At 34.6% G+C, this 25987-nt stretch overlaps 1 protein-coding gene across 3 annotated transcripts in view; it reads left to right on the forward strand.

Moving 5' to 3' along the window:
• The first annotated feature begins 10940 nt into the window (after positions 1 to 10940).
• Positions 10941 to 25987, forward strand: part of LOC117177509 (PHD finger protein rhinoceros) — a 32178-nt gene continuing 17131 nt past the window's right edge. The window contains exons 1-10 of one of the 3 annotated variants that reach the window (XM_033368260.1): positions 10941 to 11824; positions 13380 to 13429; positions 14917 to 15449; positions 17382 to 17538; positions 17875 to 18027; positions 18846 to 19139; positions 19243 to 19416; positions 19787 to 19956; positions 20068 to 20191; positions 20268 to 24888. In XM_033368260.1, the coding sequence (XP_033224151.1) occupies positions 14974 to 15449; positions 17382 to 17538; positions 17875 to 18027; positions 18846 to 19139; positions 19243 to 19416; positions 19787 to 19956; positions 20068 to 20191; positions 20268 to 24888 (6169 nt within the window). In that variant the 5' untranslated portion in view covers positions 10941 to 11824; positions 13380 to 13429; positions 14917 to 14973. The remainder of the gene's footprint in view (positions 11825 to 13379; positions 13430 to 14916; positions 15450 to 17381; positions 17539 to 17874; positions 18028 to 18845; positions 19140 to 19242; positions 19417 to 19786; positions 19957 to 20067; positions 20192 to 20267; positions 24889 to 25987) is intronic. The other 2 variants (XM_033368262.1, XM_033368261.1) reach the window with 2 other exon arrangements.

Raw genomic sequence — 25987 nt, forward strand, 5'->3', positions numbered from 1 at the left:
ACATACAACAATCGTTTTAGAAATAGATAAACTTTAACTCGAGTAATTTCTATTAACACTTTAATTTAATACTTTAACTAATCTACGAACATTAAAATTTTTCTGTTTTCTAAATTTCAGTCTGAAATAATTTCATTCAGAGATTGGCTAATTGAAAAACGTAATTTTATATTTTGAACGCTTTCAATTAATCCATGATTATTAATTTTTTATTATTCAACTTTCAATTTTACAATTCAAGATATGGAGACTTGAATCCCATCGAGTTAAAAATTATCCTTATTGAATAGTTGAAAATGTTTGAAAATTAGATTTCGACAGCTTTGAATTTTTATTCAGCCCATTTTCAAAACTCTAATCTGCAAACATTTCAATATTTAACGTTTTGGAACTTTTCTCTTTGTTTAAATTTTCATCTGAAGCTTTACAAAATTTCAAGAGATTTCAAAAGATTTTTACGCATTTTAAATATTTTGGATATTTTAAAGATGTCAAGGAATTTTTAATTAGTTTTTATAATTTAAAGGAATTTCAAAGATTTAACAAAATTTTAGAAGGGTTATTTAAAAAAATTCAAAAGTATTTCTTCTTTATTCACAATGTGTCCCCTAAGGGTTTACATGACTTCCATTCCTTACAATCTTTCCGTTTAAATCTATATTTTTTACAATCGCATCGTTTCTATATATGCAATTATTTACAACTATTCACTTAAAATCTTATGTCTAGTTCCTTATTTCTATTTCCTGCGATAGCGCAATTTAGGACTTATTAGCAAGAGAGTGAGCAAGCAAAAGAAAGCGAGAGTGCAAGCGAGAGAGAGAGAGAGCATGAGAACGCAAACGCATCTTAGTCTACTTAACTTTTACTTTACCATTACTTACAATTTTCACGCTTCTAATCTAAGCGACTTCCGTTTCTTTTTTTTTCACTTTTTTATACCTCCATTTACCTTTTTCACGTGCATTCTTTCATTCTCCCTCATTCGCTCCTCTAGCACCCTCCAACTACTTCATCCATTCTTCTTCTAATCCATCTTCCCCTACAATCTTAAAAACATTTTCTTGCCAGCTTCCTTTATCTTCCATTCCTCTCCTAAATCCTTCCCATACATGCTCCCATGTTTCCTCCTCCCATTCACATATTCTACACTTTCTTTTCTCTTCTTTTTCTCAATACATACCCTCCGTTACCACCTTTCCCAATCAAAATCTTGCTATTCTGGCCCACCTTTTCTCTCCCCAACCCTTTTCTAAATACTTTGGCATCCCTTCCTTTTTTATCATCGTATACCATTTATTGTGTTTTGATTTCTCAATCGCTCCCCATCTTTCTATTAATTGCCTTTCCCTCTCCCTTTTTCAAATTCTTCATAGTTTACTCCAGTCCCGTCTTCTATTTCTCTATCATTAAAGAACTCCCTCCTTTCTTCTTCCCATTTTGTTAATTCGATCGCCCTCCCTCTCCTCTCTTCTACCTCCATCAAACATTTTCTAGCCAACTCCCCTCCCTTAGCTTCGTCTCAAATATCCATGCCCTCTTTCCCGCTCTAATACTTAACTTACCTCTTTGCGCTTCTTCTCTCACCATATATCCTGGCTTCCTCCAGTCTGCCCCTAGTGTCCACCTTATATACCTTTCTTGTAAACTCTCAATATCTTTCTTTGACTTCTTCTAACTTTATTCCTTTTCATCTCCCTGTCCCTTCTTTCTTCCTTCCCCCTCCTTTTCTAAACCTCATTATCTTTGTCTTTTCTACATTTACATTCAGCTTTTTCCCATCTAAGTATTTCTCTAATCCTGTAATTAATAAAAAAAAAAAAAAACACACACACTATGTTGTTTGCGTATGCCAGTGTATATATCTTTTCATTCCCTATCCTAACTCCTCCCCAACCCTTTCTCCTCATTTCTTCTTTCAAGTCTGATATTAATAAATTAAATGAAAGTGGGCTCAGAGGACACCCTTGTCTCACACCTCTTACCAACCAGAAACTATCTCCTACTTTCTCTCCTACCTTTACCCTGCTTCTTGTCTCTCTAAAAATTTCTGATACTCTCTTTATTAATCCCTCTCTTATCCCCTTTTTTATCATAACTTTTTCTATTTCTCCTCGGTTTAATGAGTCAAACGTCGCCTTGAAGTACACGAACATTGCTATCATTGCCCCTTTTTCCCTTTTAATTCTCTTATTTACTAGATAGTTCAGAACATATATGTTGTCCATGACCCCCATTCCTTTTCTAAACCCTGTCTGATTCGGTGACTCGATCTTTTTTTCTTCAACTTCTATCTTTAATCTCTCCGACAAAATAGTTACATATACTTTATACAGTGTTGGCATCAACGTTACCCCCCTATAATCTTTAACCTCCTCTCTGTTGCCTTTCTTTACTATTGGTGTAATTGCTCCTTCTTTCAATAACTCTGGCCACTCCTCTCCTCTCCATACCCTATTACACATTATCCATGCCCATTCCTCAAGTTCCTCCCCTCCATATTTCCATACTTCATTTGGAATCTCATCTATACCAGGTGCCTTTCCATCCTTCATTATTCCTAAAACTTTAACTATCTCTTCCCTTGAAATTTCCTCTTCCTCGTTTCTTTCTCTACCATATTTTCCTCCCTTTACAACATTTCTCTCTACTCCTCCTAGCAAATCCAAAAAATATTTCTTCCATTCTATCATTTCAATATCTTGGTTTACTCTTTTTCTTTCTCTATTTACTACCTTCCATACCTCTTCTTCCGTCCTAGTCTTCTCCGCCTCTTCATCAACCCTTTTATTCTCTTCCTCTTTCTTTTGATAACACAACTCAGTATACTCTTTCTTTTTTTCCTATATTTTTCCCCATTACTTTTTTCTTTTCTATACTTTCTTAATTCCTTTCTGACCTCCTTTTTTCTCTTTACAGTCCTCATTCTACTCACTTCTATTCCCCCCTTTACAAACTTCATTATTGTTTGTGCACTCTAATCCTATTTTTATTTCCTTTATTATTTTTCCCATCTCCTCGTCCACATTTCCCTCTCCCATTTTGATATTTCTTATTTTTTCTCTAAACTGTTCTTTTCCTTCCCTTGACCAATCCCCTTCTCCTACACTTTTTACATTTGCTCCCCTTTTACTCATATTGCTATTCCTTTTTGACCCTCTAATGACAATATTAAGGGAAAGTAATCCGAATCAATATATTCTCCTACCTCTAGTTTCTTAACCTTCTCTCTTACCTCATCATCCACTATCACATAATTAATTACCGTTCCCCTTTCACTTCCTGAGCGTATATATTCTCCTTTTTCATCCTCTTCTATATTCCCGTTTAAGATATTCCATCCCAACTCCTCCAAGCTCTGCAACTACTTTTTTCCCTCCCCATTTAGTACCTTATCGTTGGATTCTTTGCCTCTCTCTTCTCCCGATTCCCCTCCTCCTCTGTCTCCTGTTCTCGCATTGAAATCGCCACCTATTATCATCCTAATTTCTTCTTTATTTTCTTCAATCATTTCTTTAATCTCCTCTGCTTTTTCCTGCATATCACCTTTCACATAAATCCCTACTAGCTTCCACTTCTCTCCTCCCATCATAGCCTCTTCTACTATTACTCCTTCTTTTTGTTCATTCCTGTCTTTCTTATCTTTCCCTGATATACATTCATTCCTTACTCCCATCACCATTCCTCCCATTGCTTTGCCTTTTTTATTCTTCCTCTTTGCATTTTGAAATTGCCATTTGTAACCTCTTGGTAACCTTCCCCTTACTCTTTCCAATCCCTTTTCATCTAACCACGTCTCCATCATTATGACTACATCCCTCTCCCGTTCCTTCCTCTTCTAGTTTCCCTGCACCTCATTTCTTACTATCTCTTCCCTTTCTTCATCCCAATCCCACCATACTCCATCTATTTCAATTCTCCCATACTTAACCCATAATTAATTTATAATTTATACTGCATCTTCCTTTCTACCCATGTGAAATCATCCTCCATTCTCTCCGGACTACCATATAATAACCTCTTCTTTGTCGTCACCTCCCTTTTATCTTCCCATGTCTTTAGTTTCACCAGTACCATTATCTCCCCTCTTCTCACTTCCCTTCCTATATTTCGCATTTCCTCTATCTCTACCTTAGCATCAATCCTCTTTAGTACTTCGTCCACCTCTTCCATTTGCTCTTTCCCCTCTAATCTTATACCCTTTATCACTATGTTTAATTTTCTTTCTTCCCTCTCTTTCCTTTCTATTCTTTGTTCTATGTTTCTCAGCCTTTCCATCTCCTTATTCCCACTCTCGCCCCCACCGCAATTCCCGTTCGAGCTTTCAAGTTTCTTCATCCTACCTCTTATCTCCTCTACCTTTGTATGATTAACTTCTTCCTGCTTCTCTAGTTTTTGCTCCAATGACTCCATCCTCTTTTCTAACTTTTCCCGGATTTCTTCTGATTTTTATATTTCTTTCTTAACTTCATCCATTTCCCGCCTAATTTCCTTCTTTAATTCCTCTTCCCTTCTCTTCTTCTTTTCTTCATAAATCCCCATTACCTCTATCATCACTTCTCTCATTTCCTTTAGTCTTTCTTCTTTCATCGACACTTCATTTTCATCTCCGCTACCGTCAGCACCCTCCCTGTTATCGCTTTTCCCTATCAAACTCTGCTTTTCCGGCGGCGATCTAAACATTTTCTGGTATTTTACACTAGCCCCGATATCTTCCTTCTCTTCACTGCTTTCCCTCTCCCCTCTCTTCCTTTTGATAAATGCTTCTATTGACCCTACGCTTTTTGCTCTCAATCTTTCCTTTTCTATAGTTTTTTTTATACTTCCCCCTTGCCTTCCTTTCCTTTATCTCTTCTTTCGGCGTACTGAACACTTTCTGCTCTAACTTTGTTTCTTCTGCGGAGGTACTCGCTCCTCTAGCCATTAATCAAATTCAAACTTTCCCGCCTTCTATACTTCCCTGCCTCTACCGTCGCTGTCTGGTACCTGTCTCACCTTTTTTGTCACTACCCAGCCCTGCTACTACCAAACCGTCAACACAGTCTTCCCATCCTGTCACAAATCTCCAAACAAACTTCCACACAAATCTTTCTCAATCCCCCAAAATATCTACCTCCCCTTTGCAATCTCACAATCCCTCAATTAGATCTCTCACCTCCACACCCTTCTACACACTTCCACAATCCACTCACCTCAAATATAACCACAATATCAGAAAAACTCAGCATCAGTAATTCCCACTACTTTACACTTTCATGCCGGAAACGGAAGCCAATTCAAAAGTACTTTAGAAATTTAAAAAAAAATTTCTAGGTATTTCGACAGATTTTAAAAGATTTGACAAATTTGACAGAATTTTAAAAGATTCCAAGGAATTTTCAATTGATTACAGTAATTTAATACGAGATTTAAAGGATTTGATATATTTCATGGTATTTTTAAAATTTCAATATATTTTCAAGAGCTTTAAAAAATTTCAAGAGATTTCAAAAGATTTCAAAAGATTTGAAATATTTGAGGATGCTTTAAAAGATGTCAAGGAATTTTCAACTTATTTTTATTATTTTAAGAAATTTCAAAGAATTAAACAAATTTTAGATTGTTTATTCAAAACATTCAAAAGTACTTTAAAAATATTTGAAAAAAAGTTCGAGGTGTGTCAAAATATTTTGAAGGACTTTCAATATTTGAGAATATTTAAAAATGTTCCAAAGAATTTTTAATTGCTTGCGTTAGAAAATAATGCATTCAATTTAATATATTTATGCATATTAACTGTTATTAACAGGGAGAATAGACCCATTTCGCCCATGGATATTAATGATTTAATAGACAAAGTTAGATATGAAAAATGAAATTCAATTGAGTAATTTTATTTCATCATCAAATGTTTTTCAATTGTTTCTAAACATTATTGATCAAAAAGAAAAATTTTCAGTTGCAAATGGGTTTTCTAACAGTCAAAAAAATGTCTGGTTAAATCAACCAGAATTCTGGTTTAATATGCCCTTACTATTTTTTCTGGTTAAAGTAAGCAGAATTCTAGTTAAATTAACAAGAATTCTGGTTAAAGTAACCATACAATCTGGTTAATTGTAACCAGAAAAATAGTAAGGCCATATTTAACCAGAATTAAAGTTGATTTACTAGACATCTTTTTGAGTGAATATTATAGGAAATAACTCTGTTCTTCAAATTTTTGCTATCGCAGCATACAATTTGTAAACTTTTTCAAACTTTGAAAGAGGTAAGAAAAACGAAATACATAATAAGCAAAAAACTTAGAATATCTTAATTTTTTTAATAATTGAGTTTTGATTTTAAAACACACGAAAAAAAATACAGAAGATTTTAGGACAATTAAAAGATTTTTTAGGAAAACTGAATGATTTGAAAAGATATTTTGAAGGTGTAGAAGTTTTGTAAAAGTTTTAAAGTAATTTAAAATTTGAAATCTTTTAGACAATTTAAAATTTTCTATAAATTTTTAAAATATTTTTGAGCAATTTTATAAAATGATGAGTATTTCGAAAAAAATGTTAGAAGCTATTTAAGAATTTTGAAAGGATGAAATTTTGTTGTTAAGATTTCTCTGAAAGTTTCTAAAAATCTCTAAGTTTTGAACTTTCATTGTAAAAAGGTAATTTTTTATGATTAACATTATTTGGAAATTTCAGAATTTTTGAAGAGATTAACAATATTTAAAAACATGAATCGCTTTTCAAAAATTTATTTTAAAAATTATTTCTTCAAATCTTTTAGAAGTCTTGAATACCTTTTAAGCTGACTCTAATTTTTCCTAATATTTTGTGTATCCTGCAAAATAAAAAAAAAGCATAAAAATTTTCTGCATTTGTTTCGGCATATGTGAAATCTTCAAAAATGTTTTTAAGAATTTCTGCGCAATCTTACTAAATTTATATTTATTTAACTTTAAAGAGAAACTGATAAGCCGAGATTCCTTCTTGTCAAATCTTGAAATGTGGTTTTACCTTTGTAACAAGCAAATATTTATTCCAAATTTGTATTTTGTATTAAAAATGATTGTAATTGCAAAAAAAAAACGTCATTTTTTAACTCTAAACTGAAGTTGAAATTAATAGCCCAGATTTTTTAAAAGTTTTTTCTTTCTATTTTTATAAGCTGAGGATAATAACTCAGTTATAAATTCGGAAATGTGAAAATTATTAAAAGTTAAAGAAAAATTAGATACTTTTTTATTTAATTTATTTTAATCAATTTATTTATTTATTGAAAGTTTAACTAAATACAATTTAATTAGATTATATAATAAGTGTTCAAGGAAGCAGTTTTAAAGAGATACTCATCCTTTTATATTGCATTTATTTCGCGGGGAAATACATTTCTTGGAAACTCTCCGCCGGTTCTGCGAACTAGAGGTGCTAAGATCCTGCGAGAATCAAAGATTCCCCTCCGCCCTACCAATATTATTTCAACAAATTGGGTGAATTCAGGAATTTTGTGGTTCCGGATTTTTCTAATTTAAGAATTTTCAATAGTCTGTAAAATATTAAATATTATATCAAATTATATGAATTCAGGAAATACCGTATATAAAATTTTAAAGAAAAAGATTAAACAACCACCGCATGGTTCTACTGTCGGCAACCGGCATCTAAAAATGACACCAGTCCAAGCCCATGCGCGATAAATCTTATTTACTTTTTCGAAATTTCTGAGTGTTGATACTTTTGTTTACCGGATTCTTGAGTCAACGCAGTTTTTTAATGTTTTAAAAAGTTTCAAAATATTAAAAAATTTTCTTTAAAAAATTTTGTTTTTTAAATAAAAAATAAATTAAAAATTTCCCCGAAATGTTAGACTAAAAAATTTTTAATTTCTTAAAATCTTTCCAAATTCTGAAATAGAATGAAAAACTTTATTTTTAAATCTTCAGAAATCTAAATTTTCTTTTATCTTTTACAAATCTTCTCAGTATTAAAGTTTTCCAGAATCTTTTTTGGCAATTTTTTGAAAAAGTTGTAGAATATTCTCTCAAAACTAATTTTTGATTATTTTGATAATTTTCTTTAAAAATCTTGGAATCTTTTTAAGTAATTTTTTCAAATGAAGTTTAAAAATAAGAAAAGGGTTGAATTTTGTTAGGAAACTTAAGAAAACTTTTTTATCCTCTTCAAATCTTTCAAATCTCTTAAAAAGCTTTTTCTTTCTAAGTCTTAATAAATCTATATTTCGCTCAACATTTGTTGGCATCTCAGCAAATAACAAACTGAAAAATCCACTAAAATCATATTCATGAAACGATTTCTTGTTTTTAAAAAGAAATTGTCTGAGACAATTTTAAAAGATTTCTAAAAATGCTGAGAAAGAATCCATAATATCCTCGGCAATTTAAAAATTTTTTAGGACTTAAAAATTGTAAGAAAAATTTGGGTGTTGAAGAATTTAGAAGTGTTAAAGTGATTAAAAATATTTTAGAAGTTTAAAAGATTTCCTAATATTTATGAAATATTTATAAAACGACGAATTTTCAAGAAATAGTTAAATATTCTATAAAAAAAGTAAGAAGATTAATCTTAAACCAATAAAAAAATAGAATAGTTACATCTTGAACCAACAAATTTTCTTGGTAAATACTTCAATTTCCAATCCAAAATTTTAAATAAAAAAATGATTTTTCAACCAAATATTTGAATTTTCAATACAAAAAAGGAATTTTCATACAAGATTTATTTTCTGCCAAAATACAACTAATTTAACAAATATGTACTTGAATTTTAAACAAACAAAAAAACACGCATTTTCAATAAGTATTTTAAATTTCCACCATTTATTGCCATGGCTTACTAAAATAATTAATAAGACTTTGAATAATAATCTTTGAAATTAATCTTTCAATCAAAAAAATCCTGTCAATATTTGCAAGATTACATGATTTTTCCACTTTTTCCACAGAATTAAAAAAAAAATGGAATGACCCTGCCATAACTTACGTTATGTCCAATTTGTTTTCTAAATCAACATTCATTCCTTTCGTAACACAAAAGTTATAATTAGCCTTTTGACTGAACTTTACTTCAATACATTTTTCCAATTTCACTTTTACAAAAACTTTAAACAAATTATTTAAAAAAATCGGTTTTGAAAAATTTTGAATTAGATACTTAGAAACGTTTTTAAAACTTTGAAAGGTTTTTTAATATTTTTTTAAATTTTAAGAAAAATTTGCTTCCGTTTTAGACATTTAGAAATTTCAGAAGATTCTGAGTGATTAAAAAAATATATTTCCGAAAATTTACAAAATATCTTTAAAAAACAACTTACATTTGTACTTACATTTGTAACACAAAAAATGAATTTTCTACTAAGATTAATTTTCAAGCATTAAACAGACATATTAGATAGTTCAATTTTCAACCCAAAAACAATGGATTTAAAAAATGTTTAATTTTCAATAAATAGAGGAATTTTTAACCTAGAAAATTAATTTTCTGATAAAAACATCAAACTTGAAAATAAAAATCTTAAAACTGTCAACCAAATAGATGAATTTTTAATTTAAAAATATCAATTTCGAAGCATAAATAAAATAGTTAAATTTTCAATTCAAAATCAACCAATTTCCAAAAAAGAGTAAAATTTTTAATGAAAAATATGATTTTTTAACCGAGAAGATAAATTTTCTACCAATAAACAATGGATTCAAAAAATATGTAGTAATCTTCAAACACCAAAAAAGTATTAATTTTCAATAAAAATGTTTGTTATTTTCCACCATTTTTGATTTTTTTCATCGTTATGTATTAAAAGAATGATTAAAATTTTGATTAATAGGCTCTGAAATTAATCTTTGAATACCAAAAAAACAGTAATTTTTTCAAAAGTTTTAATTGTGCATAATTTAAAAAAATTCCTTTGGATCGTTTAGATTCTTTTATGTTAACTTTTTAATTAATGCATCCCAAATTCACCTAGCATATACGCGAAATTACAAACACTGATTTTCTCTACCGACATTGTCACACTCGAAAAATGCCGCCCTGTTTGACCGCTCAAGTGGGGCCGTCCATTATCTATTTCAGTACGTAAACTGGCCTGAGTAATTGGGGGCGCTTTATTTTAGTTCGCAAAAGCCTCAGGTAATAGATGGCGCTGGCGAAAATCGTTCGAAATTAAATACATGGGATCGCCTATCACCCACCTCATCTCTCTTTAAGTTACTTGGTGTGTTCACGTACATCAATAACGCCCGTCTGCCCAAATACTCTCTTTTTGATTGGAAAGAGAACATCGATTCTCTATGTCCTGCTTTACCTATATCAAGTAGCAGCATTTTTGTACTCAAAAGCTAATGTATTACTTATCATAAGAGGCGAATCAGATGTGATCAGATTCCCCGAGTCCTTTTAACAATAATTAATATTTTTAATCGAAACATTAGGAAATATCGAAAAAAAATGAAAAAGAAGCGAGGGTGATATTATTTTTTGAAAAAATGCACAAAAAAGAGACTTTCTGTTTTACCGATCTCATAATCTTTCTTAAATTTGTAACAAAAAAAAAAAAAAAACAAGAATGAGCGGACGTTATATGTTATGTTTCTTATCGTATTTGTTATTTTCAGAGTTTCGGCAAAAATATTAATTATTGTAAAAAATCGAGGAATCTGATGGGGCTCATATGGTAAGTATCATATGCCCTTATTTTTCGAAAAGTAACGGAGTAATTCAAGGAACATGATATTAAATTAAAATAATAATCATTAATTTCGAAACAGGTTTTGTCTTTTGACGAACACCAGAACAACTCTTCTTTCGTATTTGAAAGATATGCAGTTTTGAAGCAGATCGAGCCTAGGGATATTTCGGATGTTGGTATTCCTGAGATTGGGGTTAAAATGAAAGCTAATGCCCAGCGAGAGTTGATCACGTGACACGATCTTCCACAGTTATTTTTTCAGGAAACGATGGCGCCAAATGCCAGTATTCACTTTTATGTAAATATATTAACGATTTGGAATGTGTGGAAATCAAAAAGCGTGCTCACGTTGTGTGGGTGAATGACAGCCAGGGAAAACGTGGGGGATCGTGGGATCAGAGTGAGTAAATTGCTAATGAGGACATTCTGTGACAGTGCCGTGTATACGCACTTACGCCGTGTATACACATTTGCTTACATTTATCGCTCTCTGCCCGGTCTCGGCCGTCCTCGTGTACTTTCTTGGAAATGCTCACGTGCGCGAAAGTCTATTTCATCTAAATAGATCAATAATAAGGTATTAATGGAGGATGATTTCCGCCTGTGTGTGAGGAATCCTGTGCTCGTGTGTGGACGATGCTGCTGCCATCTGGATTGTCAATGTTGTTGGACAGCAGGAACAGAGCAATGGAGTAATAAGCATTTTCTCCCGTACGAGTGAAGTTTTCCCACGATTTTCATCTTTCGTCCGCGTCAGTGTTTCGGCGTTTATTCATCGCGCGCCCCCAGTGACTCCATTCGCTTGTGAAATCTCTCGAAAGAACGCACGCTATGGTTCCCACTCAATGTTTACATGTTCTCTAGGATGGGAGCAACCTTCCACGATTTTCCCCGATATCGCGATTCCCCGCCAATCCTACACGTTCTTGCGTCAAAAGTTTTCCGATACTCACCCCCTGGACGATCCACGTCGCCTCGGATACCCCAGTTTCCTCGCGGATCTCACTTTTTTATAACCTCTCCCCCTTCCACTAGCAGCAGTGTAATTGTCGTCTTCGGTCCACCTCCAGGATCATATTTGCACCGGTTATTTTCATCTTCTGCATGGACACCGATGCTGCACACACGTGAATTCCATTCAATGGTGATTCTTCTATCCTCTTAAGTATCCTCCAACATCCAGCAAGCCCACTAGATCCTGCCACCAAAGTAGCCCACCACCTCCATCCATTATCCTTCATCCTGTGAACATAAATATACCTTCAGTGTCATTATTACTGAGCCTTTCAGGTAAAAAATCTCACTTTGTGCCCATATGACTCATTTGCTTCCTGTAAACACTGAAATTCTCACAGCTGATTGGTTACGTTTTGTCAAATTTCTACTTTCCCTCTAAATACACTTATTTTAGTATATTATCGAATTAATTTAAAAATCTAGCTTCGTCCAAGCTTATTTCTATGAATTTGTCAGTTACTTTGCTTTAAGATAGTTTGTTTTGCTTGCAAATGACAGGTTTTAGTCTATAAAGAAGAAGCGATTTTTTTTAGCTAGAAATCTCTTCTTTCTGTTGTTTATCTAGTTCTGTTTCTCATTTAGAATTTTTCCAAGCTTATTTTCACCATTTTATTGTGATTTTTCGTTTAAGAAATTTTTTGTTTAAAAATAACATGTTTCAGTCAGTGAGGAACAAATCAGTGTTTACTTACTTATTGATTAACTTAACATGAGTCTGCTTATTTTGGGTTTTAGTTACTAAGTCTAGTTTATTTGCATTATGTCTGAAATATTAAATAAATTTGCGCTTCGGCTAATTTCTGTGGATTAAGTTTTTTTTTTTCACGTCAGTGTCATTGCCCTCTGTTTATACCGTAGTATTTTTTTATCATCATCCTTCTGTGAGCAGATTGTGCTGTTTTTACTTTAAAAATTGCTTTTTTGTCATCAAATTTATACAATTCTTTTGCTTACTAACAATAATTTGTTATAAAACGTTTCAATTTTAACCTGGGGTTTTAATGGGAATTGCGTATCAAAAATGATTTTTTATAAGCGAAGCCTTGTTTTAGAGATTTTTTTCCCTACCCTTGTAATTTATCCTTCATTCTTAGAAAAATATTTTCGAAACCCTTATCCGGGATAATTACATGTGTGCTTTTGTACGTTATAATTATTTTCGTTCCAGAAGTCGAATTTTGTGAAGTTTTATGTTGCGCAGTGTCTAGGTTTTCTGCAAATATGGTATAGGAATCTTTTTTTTTTTTAATTATAATGAGAGCTGCATTACACTATCCGACTGAATATATACAGCTTGAATATATTATATAAACTTGTTGGGGCTGAAATATAAAAAGTGGTTAAGGTTCTCATTCAATCTAAGGGATAGTCTTAAAATTGTAGAAAATGTCTCGATTTTATGAATATTAAAGGCTACTCTAGTTGTCCTCAGTAAGTTTAATTAGATATCTTAAAGCAACTTTTAAAACTATTTGCTACTTCTTAGAAGATTATTTTGCAGCTATTGAATTTAGGACTCTTTGTTTCTTAACGTCGATTTCAACTGTTTATTATTTTTCATAACTTTAGAGAACTTTCTAGAAAATCATTTAGAAAGCTCAGCATTTGAAGAACAAGTGTAAGCTCCTAGGATTAAATTTTCTTCTTTTTAATCATATAATAAAATGTATTTTTTGTTTCAGTTCAAAAGGGCGCTTGTATTCCAGATAATAAATTGCTGGATAGCGATGTAGTAAGTATTTTTTTCAATGGAAAATCTAATTACGAAATCTTGTCATTTTAAATAAAAATACTATGTGCAAAAATTAGTTTTTGCATATTCTTTCTTAGATTCAACCAGGATTTTTTGGAATGGCTATAATTGAAATTAATTCTATGTTTTTTATTCTACAAAAAATCCAATATTTGTCATTTTGAAGGGCAATTTTCCATAAGAAGGCAGATAGTATGTACATAGAATATCCTGTACTTACGATTTCCTTCAGGAAATTTGATTCTTGCGACAACAAAAAATGAAAAATTCGGTTGATCGCAATGAAAATATGTAAAATAGAAATTTGGTGGTGCTCTGCATTTTTGTGCTCTAACATTGTTAGAAAGTGTCTAATCTAAAAAACTTTCACATTGCAAGTCGGGAAATGCTAATTTTTATAAAATAAAATTCACGGAGTTGACGTTAAATTGCACTTTGTTTAAATCTAATGTTTTTCCTATTTTGAACGATGTTAGCAATTGTTTTTGCTCTATTCGTACTAAAAAAATTTTTAATTGCATCAAGTTCAACATTTCCGCTTTACTGCAATTGCTAAGTTTCTGGTAATTATGCCTATTTTATGCAGATTCTCTGGAAAAAAACTGAGAAAGTCTTTTGGGATATAAAGTTTACCAGTTGAAGTGAATGATTCATTTTTTAATTTATTTATTGATCTAGATTTATATCTAATCAGGTTTAGTTGCCCAAAACGATATTCAGTTTAATTCTCACTTTGTCATTAAAATTATTAAGAAACCAAAGCCTACAAAACTAACCTTGATAGAACATCGTTTCTAACATGAATTAACCTTCAAATCCCGCATTTAGAAAAACTTTAAGACACTAAGACACATTTCTTGTTTTCTTTTTGAAGATGAATCTGCTGTTCAAATTTTCAAGTTTGCTTGGAATGTTGTCAACTAGCTGCATCTTGGTATAGAAATTTATCATTTTTTACAATAATTTTTTGATAAATTAAAAGGTTAAATCTAATTTACGCAAGAAAAATCCAAAAACATTTAAATTTTGTGTAATTTTATAAACCAGTAAAATCGATAATGAAATATTTGTAGATTCGAAGTGTTTTCGTCGATATTTTTAGTTATTTTGTATTGGTTGCCATTTTACTTAAAATTACATTAATAGTAATAAAGAAGTTGCATCTTTTTAAACGTTAATGTTTACTTTTGAAATAGGGTCGGAGGTGAAAAAAGTTCTTCTTCTACAGAAAACGTTTTTACAAAGAAATTTTTTTGACCTCTTGTAGTGATTTCTAGTCTAAAATCTTGGTTCAGAACTCGCCATCAGAGATTTCCCATTTACATTTAGAATGCCTTTAAACTTTCTTGTAAATATATTATCTGAAACGTATGCAACTTCCCTATTGCTATTGACATAATGATTAAAAATGATGACATTGAAATAATAGTGATAATCAATAATAAAAATATTTTTTTGTTAACTAGGATGCGCACGGCTTCTCTGCATGTGCCGCATACCACTAGCTCATTTGGTATAGTAGAATGGCACAACGAGGCAAGAGAATCAATAGAAATGACAATGACTCGGCGTCTGGCCCAGGCGCGATTAAGAGAAGAAAATGCAAATTGGGCCCACCAGTTGCGGGTGCGTCGACATCAGCGAGCACCCTTGGGCCCTCTGAGGAGGATGAGACGATGGCTTCTACCAGTCAAGGGGGGGCTTCCTGGACCCCCCGACCTCTCAGTGATATAAAAATATCGAGTATATATAACAGATCGGCTACTGAGGCCCCGGCTGAACTGTTTCGTAAAGATTTAATCAGTGCGATGAAATTACCGGACAGCGAGCCTCTGAGTCCAAATGAGTACTGGGTGATTACTGATCAGTGGAAGCAAGAGTGGGAAAGAGGGGTCCAAGTACCCGTTAATCCAGACTCACTCCCTGAACCTGTTGTCGCTGTTAATCAGACTCCTGTTGCTTCTACCAGTTCAAACAAATCTCAGGGCGAATTCAAGTTGTAAGTAAATTATTATCTTCTAAAGGGCTTTCACCTGTTGTGAGGATACACCAACGCTACTGATTTGGTACTATTGGATAGCAATTTGATTTTCAATTGAACAGTAACGAAAAAGCTTATATTTAATTGAATTTATTCTGTTATGTTTTTCTTGTGGATTTTTTATGTTTAAGATGCATACAGTAGTATAATAAAATAATTCATATAAAATTCCTTATCTTAGAATTAGGAAAATGCTCATAAGCTTATATAATATAAAAGCTTATAAAATTATTTTGTAAGGAGTTTTTGATCTTATTGTTCATATTTTTATTATTATTTTATCCAATCACAAAATTCTTGGAAATGAAATACCAAGAATCCATCGATCAAATTTTGACAACACGCTTAATGACTCCATTCTGTGGTATTCAAGAGGAGTTTGAATTTTAATTTATTCTGAAGTACAAAATACTGCAATTCGTTACGTAAAGGGAGTGGTCCCTGCCAGTTTTTATACGCAATGTTCTCCTGATATATTTGGTCATACTTCTTTTTTTATGTTAAAAGTAATTAATGAAGGTCTAAGTATTATAAAAATCGAAAATTAATATTTTTTGGTAGTGTTGTCTTTTAAAAAAAATTGCCTGTTCTAAAAAAAGTTGCGTAACTGCGGTTCATTATGTAGAATGAGAGGGCGGATGGATGGCTGAAAAAAATATCACATATTTGTCGAACGGCGCCTGCGGGAAGTTAAAGCGTTTGAGACACTTTAAATTTTTGAATTTTAAAGACCAAATGTAAAATCGTTTCTGTTTTTGCCAAGCTGCGGCTTTGTATGCAAATTTTCAAAAAGCCGTACATAATTTCTACGTAAATCGATCATTTTGCACTAATTGATAAGAAAATTATTTAAAAATTTTAACAATTTTCAATCAAATTTGATAAAAATTGAGTGAAGTCAAAAATGGACTAGTCTTAATACAATAAAATATCATATGATGAAAGATACGTACAATTCTCAATGAATCTTCGTTGTAGCGAAACTTCAAGTGAGACTCTCATACACAATAAGAACATTCATGTTCCTTTTGAAAAGGATGTATATCGGCGGGGTATCCGATCTTTGATGACGTAAAATGTCTATTTACTGAATTTACTAAAATGTCTATTTACTTTGTTATGGCCTATCAAAGCTTCGTCACTTCAATTTTCAATAATACAATCATTTTATTCGGAATGTTCGCAATTCTTTCAAATTTAATATTTTTATATTAAAATAAACAAAATTGTTTGGTTTCATATATAAATTTGGACTTTTAGAATTAGAAGCCAAATATTGAGATAATTTCATATTAAAATATTTAAAATTAGGCAAGTTTAAATTATGAGCACTTGAAATTGAACGAATGTGAATGGAAAAGTAAATTCTTGAGCTCTCGATAGATATTTCAAACTGAATTCTGGCTTAAAAGAAGCGTCTCGATGCAGCGGTTTCATTTCAAAAATTGAATGATCAATAAACATGATTAATGTGTGCATTAAAAGCAATCTTAATGAGTTTAAATACTTTTAAGCTAGAGTACAGCTTGAAAAGTTAAAGAATACTCATGAATTTTTTCAAATTTCTGATACCAATTTTTCCACTTGTGGCGGACTTCAAACTCGACATAGTGAAATTTGAGGATAATTGCTCTACAACATTTTTTTCGAAAATCAAGCTGGCATAATTTTATTAATTTACATTGATTAATGTTGAAGAATCTTTCTGTCTTTGACTCAACATTCTGCGATTTTTTCTCATCAAGTGATAAAGCTTCAAAGCCAGATGTCAGGACTTTTTGTCCGGACTGTAGTAGCATGTGAAATGGAATGTTGTTATTAGAAAATTCAAAGTATTGGACAAAAATAAAAAATACCTGTGCTTGATATGATAAATTTGAAATTTTGCAGGCCGAAAAAATTCATCAGAATATCCCGGGACGATTACTTCAATCCTGAAGAACATAATTTGAGTAATACTCCCGAACGAGCTGAAAAAGCATGTGCTTATGATCTCGACGATACCGACATTGCTTGGCTTGATGTTCTGAATGGTGAAAGAGCACAGGTAATTTTACAAACAATTCTTCAAAATTAGTGATAGATATCTCTTTTCAATAAGTTTTTAGATGCGAAAAAACAGCCAAAAAAGTCAGGAAGAATATCTTTTAAACTTTAATTTTGTGAAAAGATAGTAATCTTGGATAAACCTTTATTTTTGGCACTGCAGGAATGTCATGGTACTAGAAGTATAACGAAATAAATGGTAGAATTGTCAATATTGATACTTTCTTGTCAAAGAACCTTTTTTCTAATGCGTTGTTTTTATGTGCCCCATAATTTTTTTTTAAAAATATGTTGCTACTCGAGAAATAAAAATAATCTGAACTACGAATTTCTTCAGGCTGGCCAGTCGGCAGTTTCCGAGGCACAACTCGAACGAGTCATTCAGGAACTTGAAGTTAATTGCTGGCAGAGGATACAAGCGATCCTCAAAAATGAAGAGGGCCTCGGCATCGAGTATGATGAGAACGTCATTTGTGACGTTTGCAGATCGGTAAGTTCATCTCGGAAATTCGGAATCTATGAATAAGATTTTGAACTTCCGTCCAAAGTTGAAACAATAAAACTCAACAGAGGCTCAACTATTTTTCAGGTTCAAGGTAAATTCGTACAAATTTAAGATCCCATTATCTGAATTTCATTATTGAATCTGAATGCAGATTAACTTGACTAAATTTAATGCCCAAAATTTTTAATACTTTTTTAGGAATTGCCTATTCGCCAAAGAAAACTGCGAAAGACAAACAATAATATCTACAAGAGAATGTGTGTGTGTGTGCATATATATATATATATATATATGTGTGTGTGTGTGTGTGTGTGTGTGTGTATAGCTGTGTGTATATATTTATTTATTGAAATAACCTTCTTTCCTCAATTCTCAAAAACTATTCCTGCCTTTCTATTTAAAATAATTAAAAATAATGCTGGATCATTTAAAAAAATTTGAAGAGGAAAAATGATACATAAAGAAAAAGAAAGTTCAGGTTAAAATGAAGTACAAATCGAGAAACTAATGAGATATGTTTATCCTCTTGATGGGCAAGAATACTAGTCCCTACTTAAAATTATTATGATAATATAATATTAGTATATTTAGTATACTTATTACCATAAAAAAGAGAATTAGAATAAATTAATTAGTTAAACAAAGATTGACATTTGAATCATTTTTTGGTCGATAAAAGATTCCACCGCTTAAAGGATAAAATCGGCCTGGTTTGAAATGGAATTGGCTATCGTTTTTTGAAATTGTTCATTATAATTTTATCAATGAGACAAGAATTTTAAAGATTACTTTGTTCGTAACAGCCCGATTCAGAGGAGGGGAACCTAATGGTTTTCTGTGATTCCTGTAACATCTGCGTACACCAAGCATGTTACGGTATCACTTCTATTCCTGCGGGCCAGTGGCTATGCAGAACGTGCAACTTGGGCCAGCGACAAAAAACTGTGTGTGTTTTGTGTCCAAACATGGGCGGTGCAATGAAATGTACGCGAGCTGGCGATGAGTGGGCGCATGTCTCTTGTGCTCTCTGGATTCCGGAAGTCAGTATCGGCTGCGTTGAGAGGATGGAGCCGATTACGAAAATATCCAGTATTCCGGTGAGTTTTTGTATTTTTATCTTTGGTCTTCCAAATTCTTCTAAAGATCATGTTTAATAAAACTGAATTTTTTCTTATGCTTGCAAATAATATCTGATTATAGCAAAGTCGGTGGAACCTCGTTTGCGTACTATGTCGTGATCGCGTTGGCGCCTGTATCCAGTGCAGTATAAAAACGTGCAAGACTGCTTATCACGTAACATGTGCTTTCAAGTATGGCCTTGAGATGAGAGCTATCATCGAGGATGAAATGGCCGATGATGGTGTCAAATTAAGGGTAAGGTCTAAAATATTTTTTATGGCTCACAGTCCGTCTCCTTTTTTACCTATTCCCTCTTTTACTTCTTTTCCTCCCTTTAATTAAAAAAATGTCCTAAAATTTCTAAAATGAAAGTTATCAATTTCAAGTATTTTCTAAACGATTTATTTGCCCATTCTACAGTATAAAATTTAAAACAACTTAATCTTAAAACTTGACTTTACGGCTGTAGCTCGAACAAGAAAAATGGTAGAAACGAAAATTAATGTTATCCAGTAAAAAAATGTATTAGCACCCTAAAAAATTCTAATTAATTTGAATAATGTTAATCTCCCAGTTTTAAAGTTTAAAAAGACCACTGTCATGTATGTTTCAATTTTTTCAACAGTCATATTGCCAGAAGCATAGTAGAACGAACACAAAAGATAAAGTCGGTGTTGGAGGAGGTGCCGGTAATAATAGCACGAAAGGCGGTTCAGATTCGGAAGATGGCGAATCTAGAAAACGAAAGCGTAAAGAGATGACTTCTGAGGAGAAAAATCAGGCGCGCGCTGCTAAGTAAGCTTAGAATTTAAATTATATGATAGAAATACATTTTGTTTAGTTATTTCTTGTATAAAATATATTTTGAAATATTCTCTACTTAAGGTGCAAATTTAACTTATCTAGATTACAAGCAATCGAAGCAGAGTTTGACAAGCACGTGAGTCTAAATCACGTAACGTCTCAACAATTAGACGTTGATCCTGACGCGATTGTCTATATTTACAACTACTGGAAGTTAAAGAGGAGGGTGCGTATTTTTAAAACCCCCCTCAATTTTATTTTCTATATATTCGATCAAAGATTCTAAATTTTGTATTTTACAGGCCGGCAATAACAAACCTCTTTTGGCTCCGCAATGTGGCGAACTCTCGGGTGCAGGAGCGCGAGCTCAAGGTCAAGCGGCGGACAATGAGAAGATGAAAACATTCGTCCAATTGCGTCAAGACTTGGAGCGAGTGAGAAATCTCTGTTACATGGTTAACAGGCGAGAAAAACTTTGGCGATCCTTATTGAAAATTCGGGAGCAAACTTTCCATAAACAGGTTAAGATTATGGCTGGTCCACCTTTGCCACCTACCATGGCTGCTGCGGTCTTGTCGGCTAACCATGGACCCTCCATCTACGATCGTCTTTTATCGCATCCAGACGTTCAAGACTACCCACGAAGTATAGAATCACTACTGCTTAGGATATCGGGCGAGGAGTCCCCAACGCTTTCATCCAGCGACGAAAAGAAGGTTCAACCGAACTTCAATGGAGCCTCCAAGAAGAAAATATTCTTCAATGGTTCGGTGAGGAGAAAGAGCTCGTATGCGAACGAAGCGTCTTCGTTAAGCAGTAGTGAGACAGACGTAAAACCACCACCGATCAAGTCGTCAGGAAAGTCACCGAGTAAATCACCCGCCAAATCACTTAACAAATCCGCGAGCAAGTCTAAGGCCGTCAAAGTCAAAGCGGAAGACTCCAGCACCGAAGAGGAAGCGATCGCCTCGACGAAATCGAAGGCTGTCAGGAGAAAGTCGAAGAAGTCTAGCGCACCTGACCGACCTCGAAAACCCGTCCGTGACAGTAGTGAAAGTGACAAACTAGACACGAGTGGCACTAGGTCGCTAGCACTGGAGCACATGGAGAGAGAACTCGATGTTTCATCGGGAAGTGACAGCGACGACCTTCTGCCTCCATGTAACGCGAATCCCACAGCGAGACATGGTCCGACCTCCATCTCAGCTATCTATTCTTCTGATTCCGATTCGCAGGAGCACGCTTCACATGCTGGTGTTCTAATTACCAAAGCTGCCGTGAAGGAGTTTTCGGCCGCGGATCTCTCAAAAAACTCACAGAAATCCTATGCTGGCAAGGAGTCGCGGCAAGATCATACGGAGGATGGGGTAAAGAACAAAGAGAATCTGAAGACTGCAAAGAAGAAAGAGTGTCCGCCATCTACGCTTATAGTTCCACAAAGACAGGCTGCGAAGAAAGCGTCCGAAATCATGCAGCGCTCGCAGGGTAAGAAAGAGTTAACGGTGGAAAACTCGGAGGCAGTGAAGTCAACTCCTGAGGAGAAACCTGAAAAGCCTGAGAAACCTGTGAAACCTGCGAAAGAAAAAGCACCTTTAAGGAAGCAAAGAGAGGGAAGAGGCGGTAAAGATGGGAAGAACAATGACATATATGACTTTGAAAAGGAATACGTGGATGGTTCTGAGATTCTTGCTTATGTTCCGCAACGTCAAGCAGCGAAAAAAGCCGCTGAGCACATCAAGAGTGGCATGGGCGCTAAGGTTGCCCCTCAACCTGAGCCAGAAACTATGGAGATCAAACCGAAGAAAGATTCGCCTGAGGCAGCCAAGAAGAAGGAGCCGCGAAAAGAAGAGTCCCCGAAGAAAGAGCCGCGAAAAGAAGAGTCCCCGAAGAAAGAGCCAAGAAAAGAAGAGTCCTCGAAGAAAGAGCCCAGAAAAGAAGAGTCTCCGAAGAAAGAGATAAGAAAAGATGATTCTCCGAAGAAGGAAGAGTCGACGAAAAAACCTAAAAAAGTGCAAGAAAACAAAGCACCTTCGTTGCACTCGAGCAATAGTGAGAGTAGTAGCTCTAGCAGCTGCAGTAGTTCTTCGGAAAGCAGTAGTGATACTGATGAAGATAGAAATTCGACCAAGGATCAAGCACTCTCTTCGAGCACATCTTCTGAAAGCGACTCCGGTCAGCAAACCAAGATCAAGACTCCGGTCAAACGTCAGGTGAACAAGTCTGCTGATTCCTTTGATGCTGATAAGAAAGCACAGTTGGCGGGGCGGAAACTCAAAAGGCTGCCGGACAAGAAGCTTAAAACTTCCGACGGGCGGCATGGACCCGAGTTTCAGCCGCCGCCTACTGAGAGAGAGGAACCAAGCAGATCCACAGTGCTCAGAGAGCAACAACCACTCAGCAAAAAGACCGAACACCGAGACGCTACCAAAAAGCAATTTCCCGTACCAACAAAGCAACAACAGCACCAACATCAACACGAAGAGCAACAGCAACCTGAATCAACATCATCATCTAACCAGAGTGTGCACAGTCGGTCTCGAGATAATGATGGGCCAAGAAATTTATCTGGGCCCAAGCCTACAAAGAAATCGAGTCAGCCCACCAAACCTCAACAAACTACGTCCAGGAACAAAGAGGAAAGCCCCTCAAGTAGAGCAAAACCTGAAGCTCGAAAGCGAAAATCTAGTGAAACCCCCCAAAAAGAGGAGAAGAGTAGCAAAGAGGCGCCTTTGGTCAAGAAACTGGAAAAAAGGGTGAACGACAAATACCAGAAGAAACTCGATGAAGAGAGGGAATGTAGAGAAAGGTCGATAGAACGGGAAAAAGAGCCTGATAAGGAGAAACTGAAAGAGAAGCTGAGTGAAAAAGAAGATAAAGACGCAAAGAAGAAAGATAAAGACAAGGATAAGGAGAAAGATAAGGAGAAAAGCATGACTCAGTCGCCGAAACAGTGCAGAAATGAGGCGGCAGTAGAGATACTTTTAAAAGCGGATGACAAGAAAGTGAAGAAATCCACAAGTAAGAGCGCGATCAACATCCTGGAAGAGATAAACCAGAGGAAAGCTGAGAGACCGCATAGCACGAAAAAGTCGTCCAGGGGTTTGGAGAAGCTTTTGGAGAAACGCGAACATCTTGATATGTTATCCAGGAATAAAGACGCTGCAAAACAGAAGACTCAACAGGAAAGTGTCGAGAAGGAGCAGAAGTCAAAACCGATTCCGGATCAAGTTTCGAATGACGAGGACCAAAAGAATAACCCGAGAAAGGAAAGCACAGTTTGCAGTAAATTGGAACAGGAGGTTGCAAAGAGAGATCCTGCGGAGACAGAGGCAGAGAGGTTAATCGAAAGGCGATCATGTGACCAAAGATCAAGTGACCGAAGATCGAGTGATCGTAGATCGAGCGATCGGAGGATAGACGAGGCTGTCGCGAGTATTCAACAAGAAAGCCGAGGTAGGAATAAAGAAGCACCGAAGGAGCTACGAGAACACGAAAATCTATTCACCAAACCAGTTCCTGATAAACTGACCGTAAACGAGATTATCGAGAAAGAGAGTCAAAAACGAAGAAGATCAATTAATCAAAGATCGATATTCTCGCCTCAACACGGCAGTAAAGATCCGAGCGTTTCGGAGCTGTTCGACTTTGATCACGACCTTATAACGGATGAAATGGTGAATGACGATGGCTTCAGTATACCCCGAGACGTCGAAGAACGCGCACCTCCTCTTTCATTTCAATTTGCTAACGAACTGTGGTTTAAGGAAGACTCTAAAGAAGACAGCGCGAGGGAAACTTTGAACCTTGTAGAAAAGCTTCGGATGGGCCTTAACAAAAAGTCGACAACCAACCAGTTTGAAGGGGGGGATCCTGCATGCGATGATGAACTGAAAAAGGAGGAGAGACTTGCAGAAAGTACGAAGGAACATCACCCCAAGCCAGAAAAGGAAGCAAATATTGTGGAAGAACAGACACGCCCACCCGAAATAAAGAGCAACGACGTTAGGCAAATAAGTGAAAATATCAGCTACAAGAACCATAACTACGAGAACAAACAGAAGTCCTGCTATGAGAATAGTGGCGAGCCACCTTATGTTCCTTACGGTAACGAAGATCTCGAAAGCGGGAAAGTTGTGGTGAATGAGAGGCCTAAATTAGATAGAGCAGCAACAGATGAGCGATGGGTACCTCCCGGTATGGAAACCTTTAATCCTAGCGATGTTCACGCGATGAATGCGCTTATGGAAAGCCAGAATCATCGATATGCTGCACAATTCCAGAGTGATATAGCTGCTGCGATGTCTGAAAGCAACGCCGAAGCGTTGGTCCATTCGCATCTCAATATAAACATGCAGGAACATTATCAACTTTTGCAGCAAACGCAAGCTATGGTGCGAAATCAGCAGCATTTAGATGCCCACTCGGATGGTAGAATGCAGCAGGTGCCAATGATGGATCAACAAGTTGGTCAACTAGCTGGACAAATGGTAGACGATATCACACCTATGGAGATGGTCAACAGGCACTTGATGAATCTACCAAACGTGGAAGAACAAGGGAACGAAATAGACCATAGTCTAGAGAAGGAGGATATGGATCCTAGGCAGGATTATACGCAGAATGGATCTCCTTATGATATGAACATGTCGAGGCAGGATACGCGCTGGGCGGAAAGTCAAGTGCTACCTTCTCGTCGGTCAACGTCTTCATCCATTACTTCCGCATCGTCGACAGAGGAACATTCTGCGATTCCTCCATATAAGAATATACCACCCATTCCATTTCCTCCTTGTTCGATGGATCCAGGACCATATCATTCATATTCAGAATCTGGAGTATCTTACCCTGGAGCTGTGTCGCTCTTTCCACCACAGTCCTGCGCTGCACCGCTTCCTTACCCTTCACCGGGAGGAGGTATGTTTGGTAAATTGAGAATTGACTACTTAATATTTTAATACCCATTATTCTCAAGTTTACCAAGTAAAGGGATTCTCTGTTTTTACGGAAGGAGCACAAAAGCTTTCTGTTAAGTTGAGTTTAAAAAATTTTAAAAGTGGCCAATTAGGTTTGCTGTCTTTATTTATTTTTTGTTTTTGTTTTAATTGGGTAATATGAAGGCCTAGAACAAGAAGGTTCCATAATGATTTTCACCAAATTTAGAGGAAACGCTATTAAAAATTTATTATTGTTAGTTCATATAAAGATTGACAGATACTCAAAAAGCAACTTTTTTATCGATTTCCAAAAAGAATAACTAGGATATTGACAAAAAAATTAAGCCTGGAAAAGCTACTGGTGTTTTATAATAAATGATTGATTTTTAGCATGGAGCCTTTAGATATCAATAGGGTGGTTCTTATTTTTCGATTTTCGATTCCTCTTGCTTTAATCCCCTATTTTGTTTGAGTGGCCAAGAAACTGATCTTCACCAAATTTGAGCGAAAACGGTTAATATTAACATGTGGCCCAAAGCACTCAAAGTTTCTTATGCAATTAATATGGGAGAAAGTACCGTAAATTTTCAAATGCAGTTAATTTTTTATATTTCATCGGAATCCTTTGGCTCTGTACAATTATGATCTTTAGACTACATTCAAAAAATATACATACACGCAAATTTTGTTTGTTCAAAATTTACAAAATGATGGATCCATAAATTTGAACAAAAATTACAATTTCCACAATTAATAGCAAAATCTAGTAAAATTTTTACAAGAGGCACATTTATTTATTAGAAAGCACGTGGCGACAATTAAAATTCAAAATTTTGAAAAAGTTAAAGATGACCGCCCAAATTTTGTTTTTCAAACTCATTATTTCTGTTTCTCGGTGACAACTTTTCAGGAGTCAATTAAATGGCTAAATTATTGTAAATAAACATGTTTCATGCTCAAAATGTTTTCTAAAGTAAAAATAGCACCTCATTACTATTTTCAAAAAGTTACATAATTTTAACAAATTTAAACAAAATATGAAATACAACATCGGAAACTAAACTGCAGCTTTACGAACTTTTCATGCA

Source organism: Belonocnema kinseyi, chromosome 7, assembly GCF_010883055.1.
Source record: "Belonocnema kinseyi isolate 2016_QV_RU_SX_M_011 chromosome 7, B_treatae_v1, whole genome shotgun sequence".
In the NCBI taxonomy this organism is placed as follows: Eukaryota; Metazoa; Arthropoda; class Insecta; order Hymenoptera; family Cynipidae; genus Belonocnema; species Belonocnema kinseyi.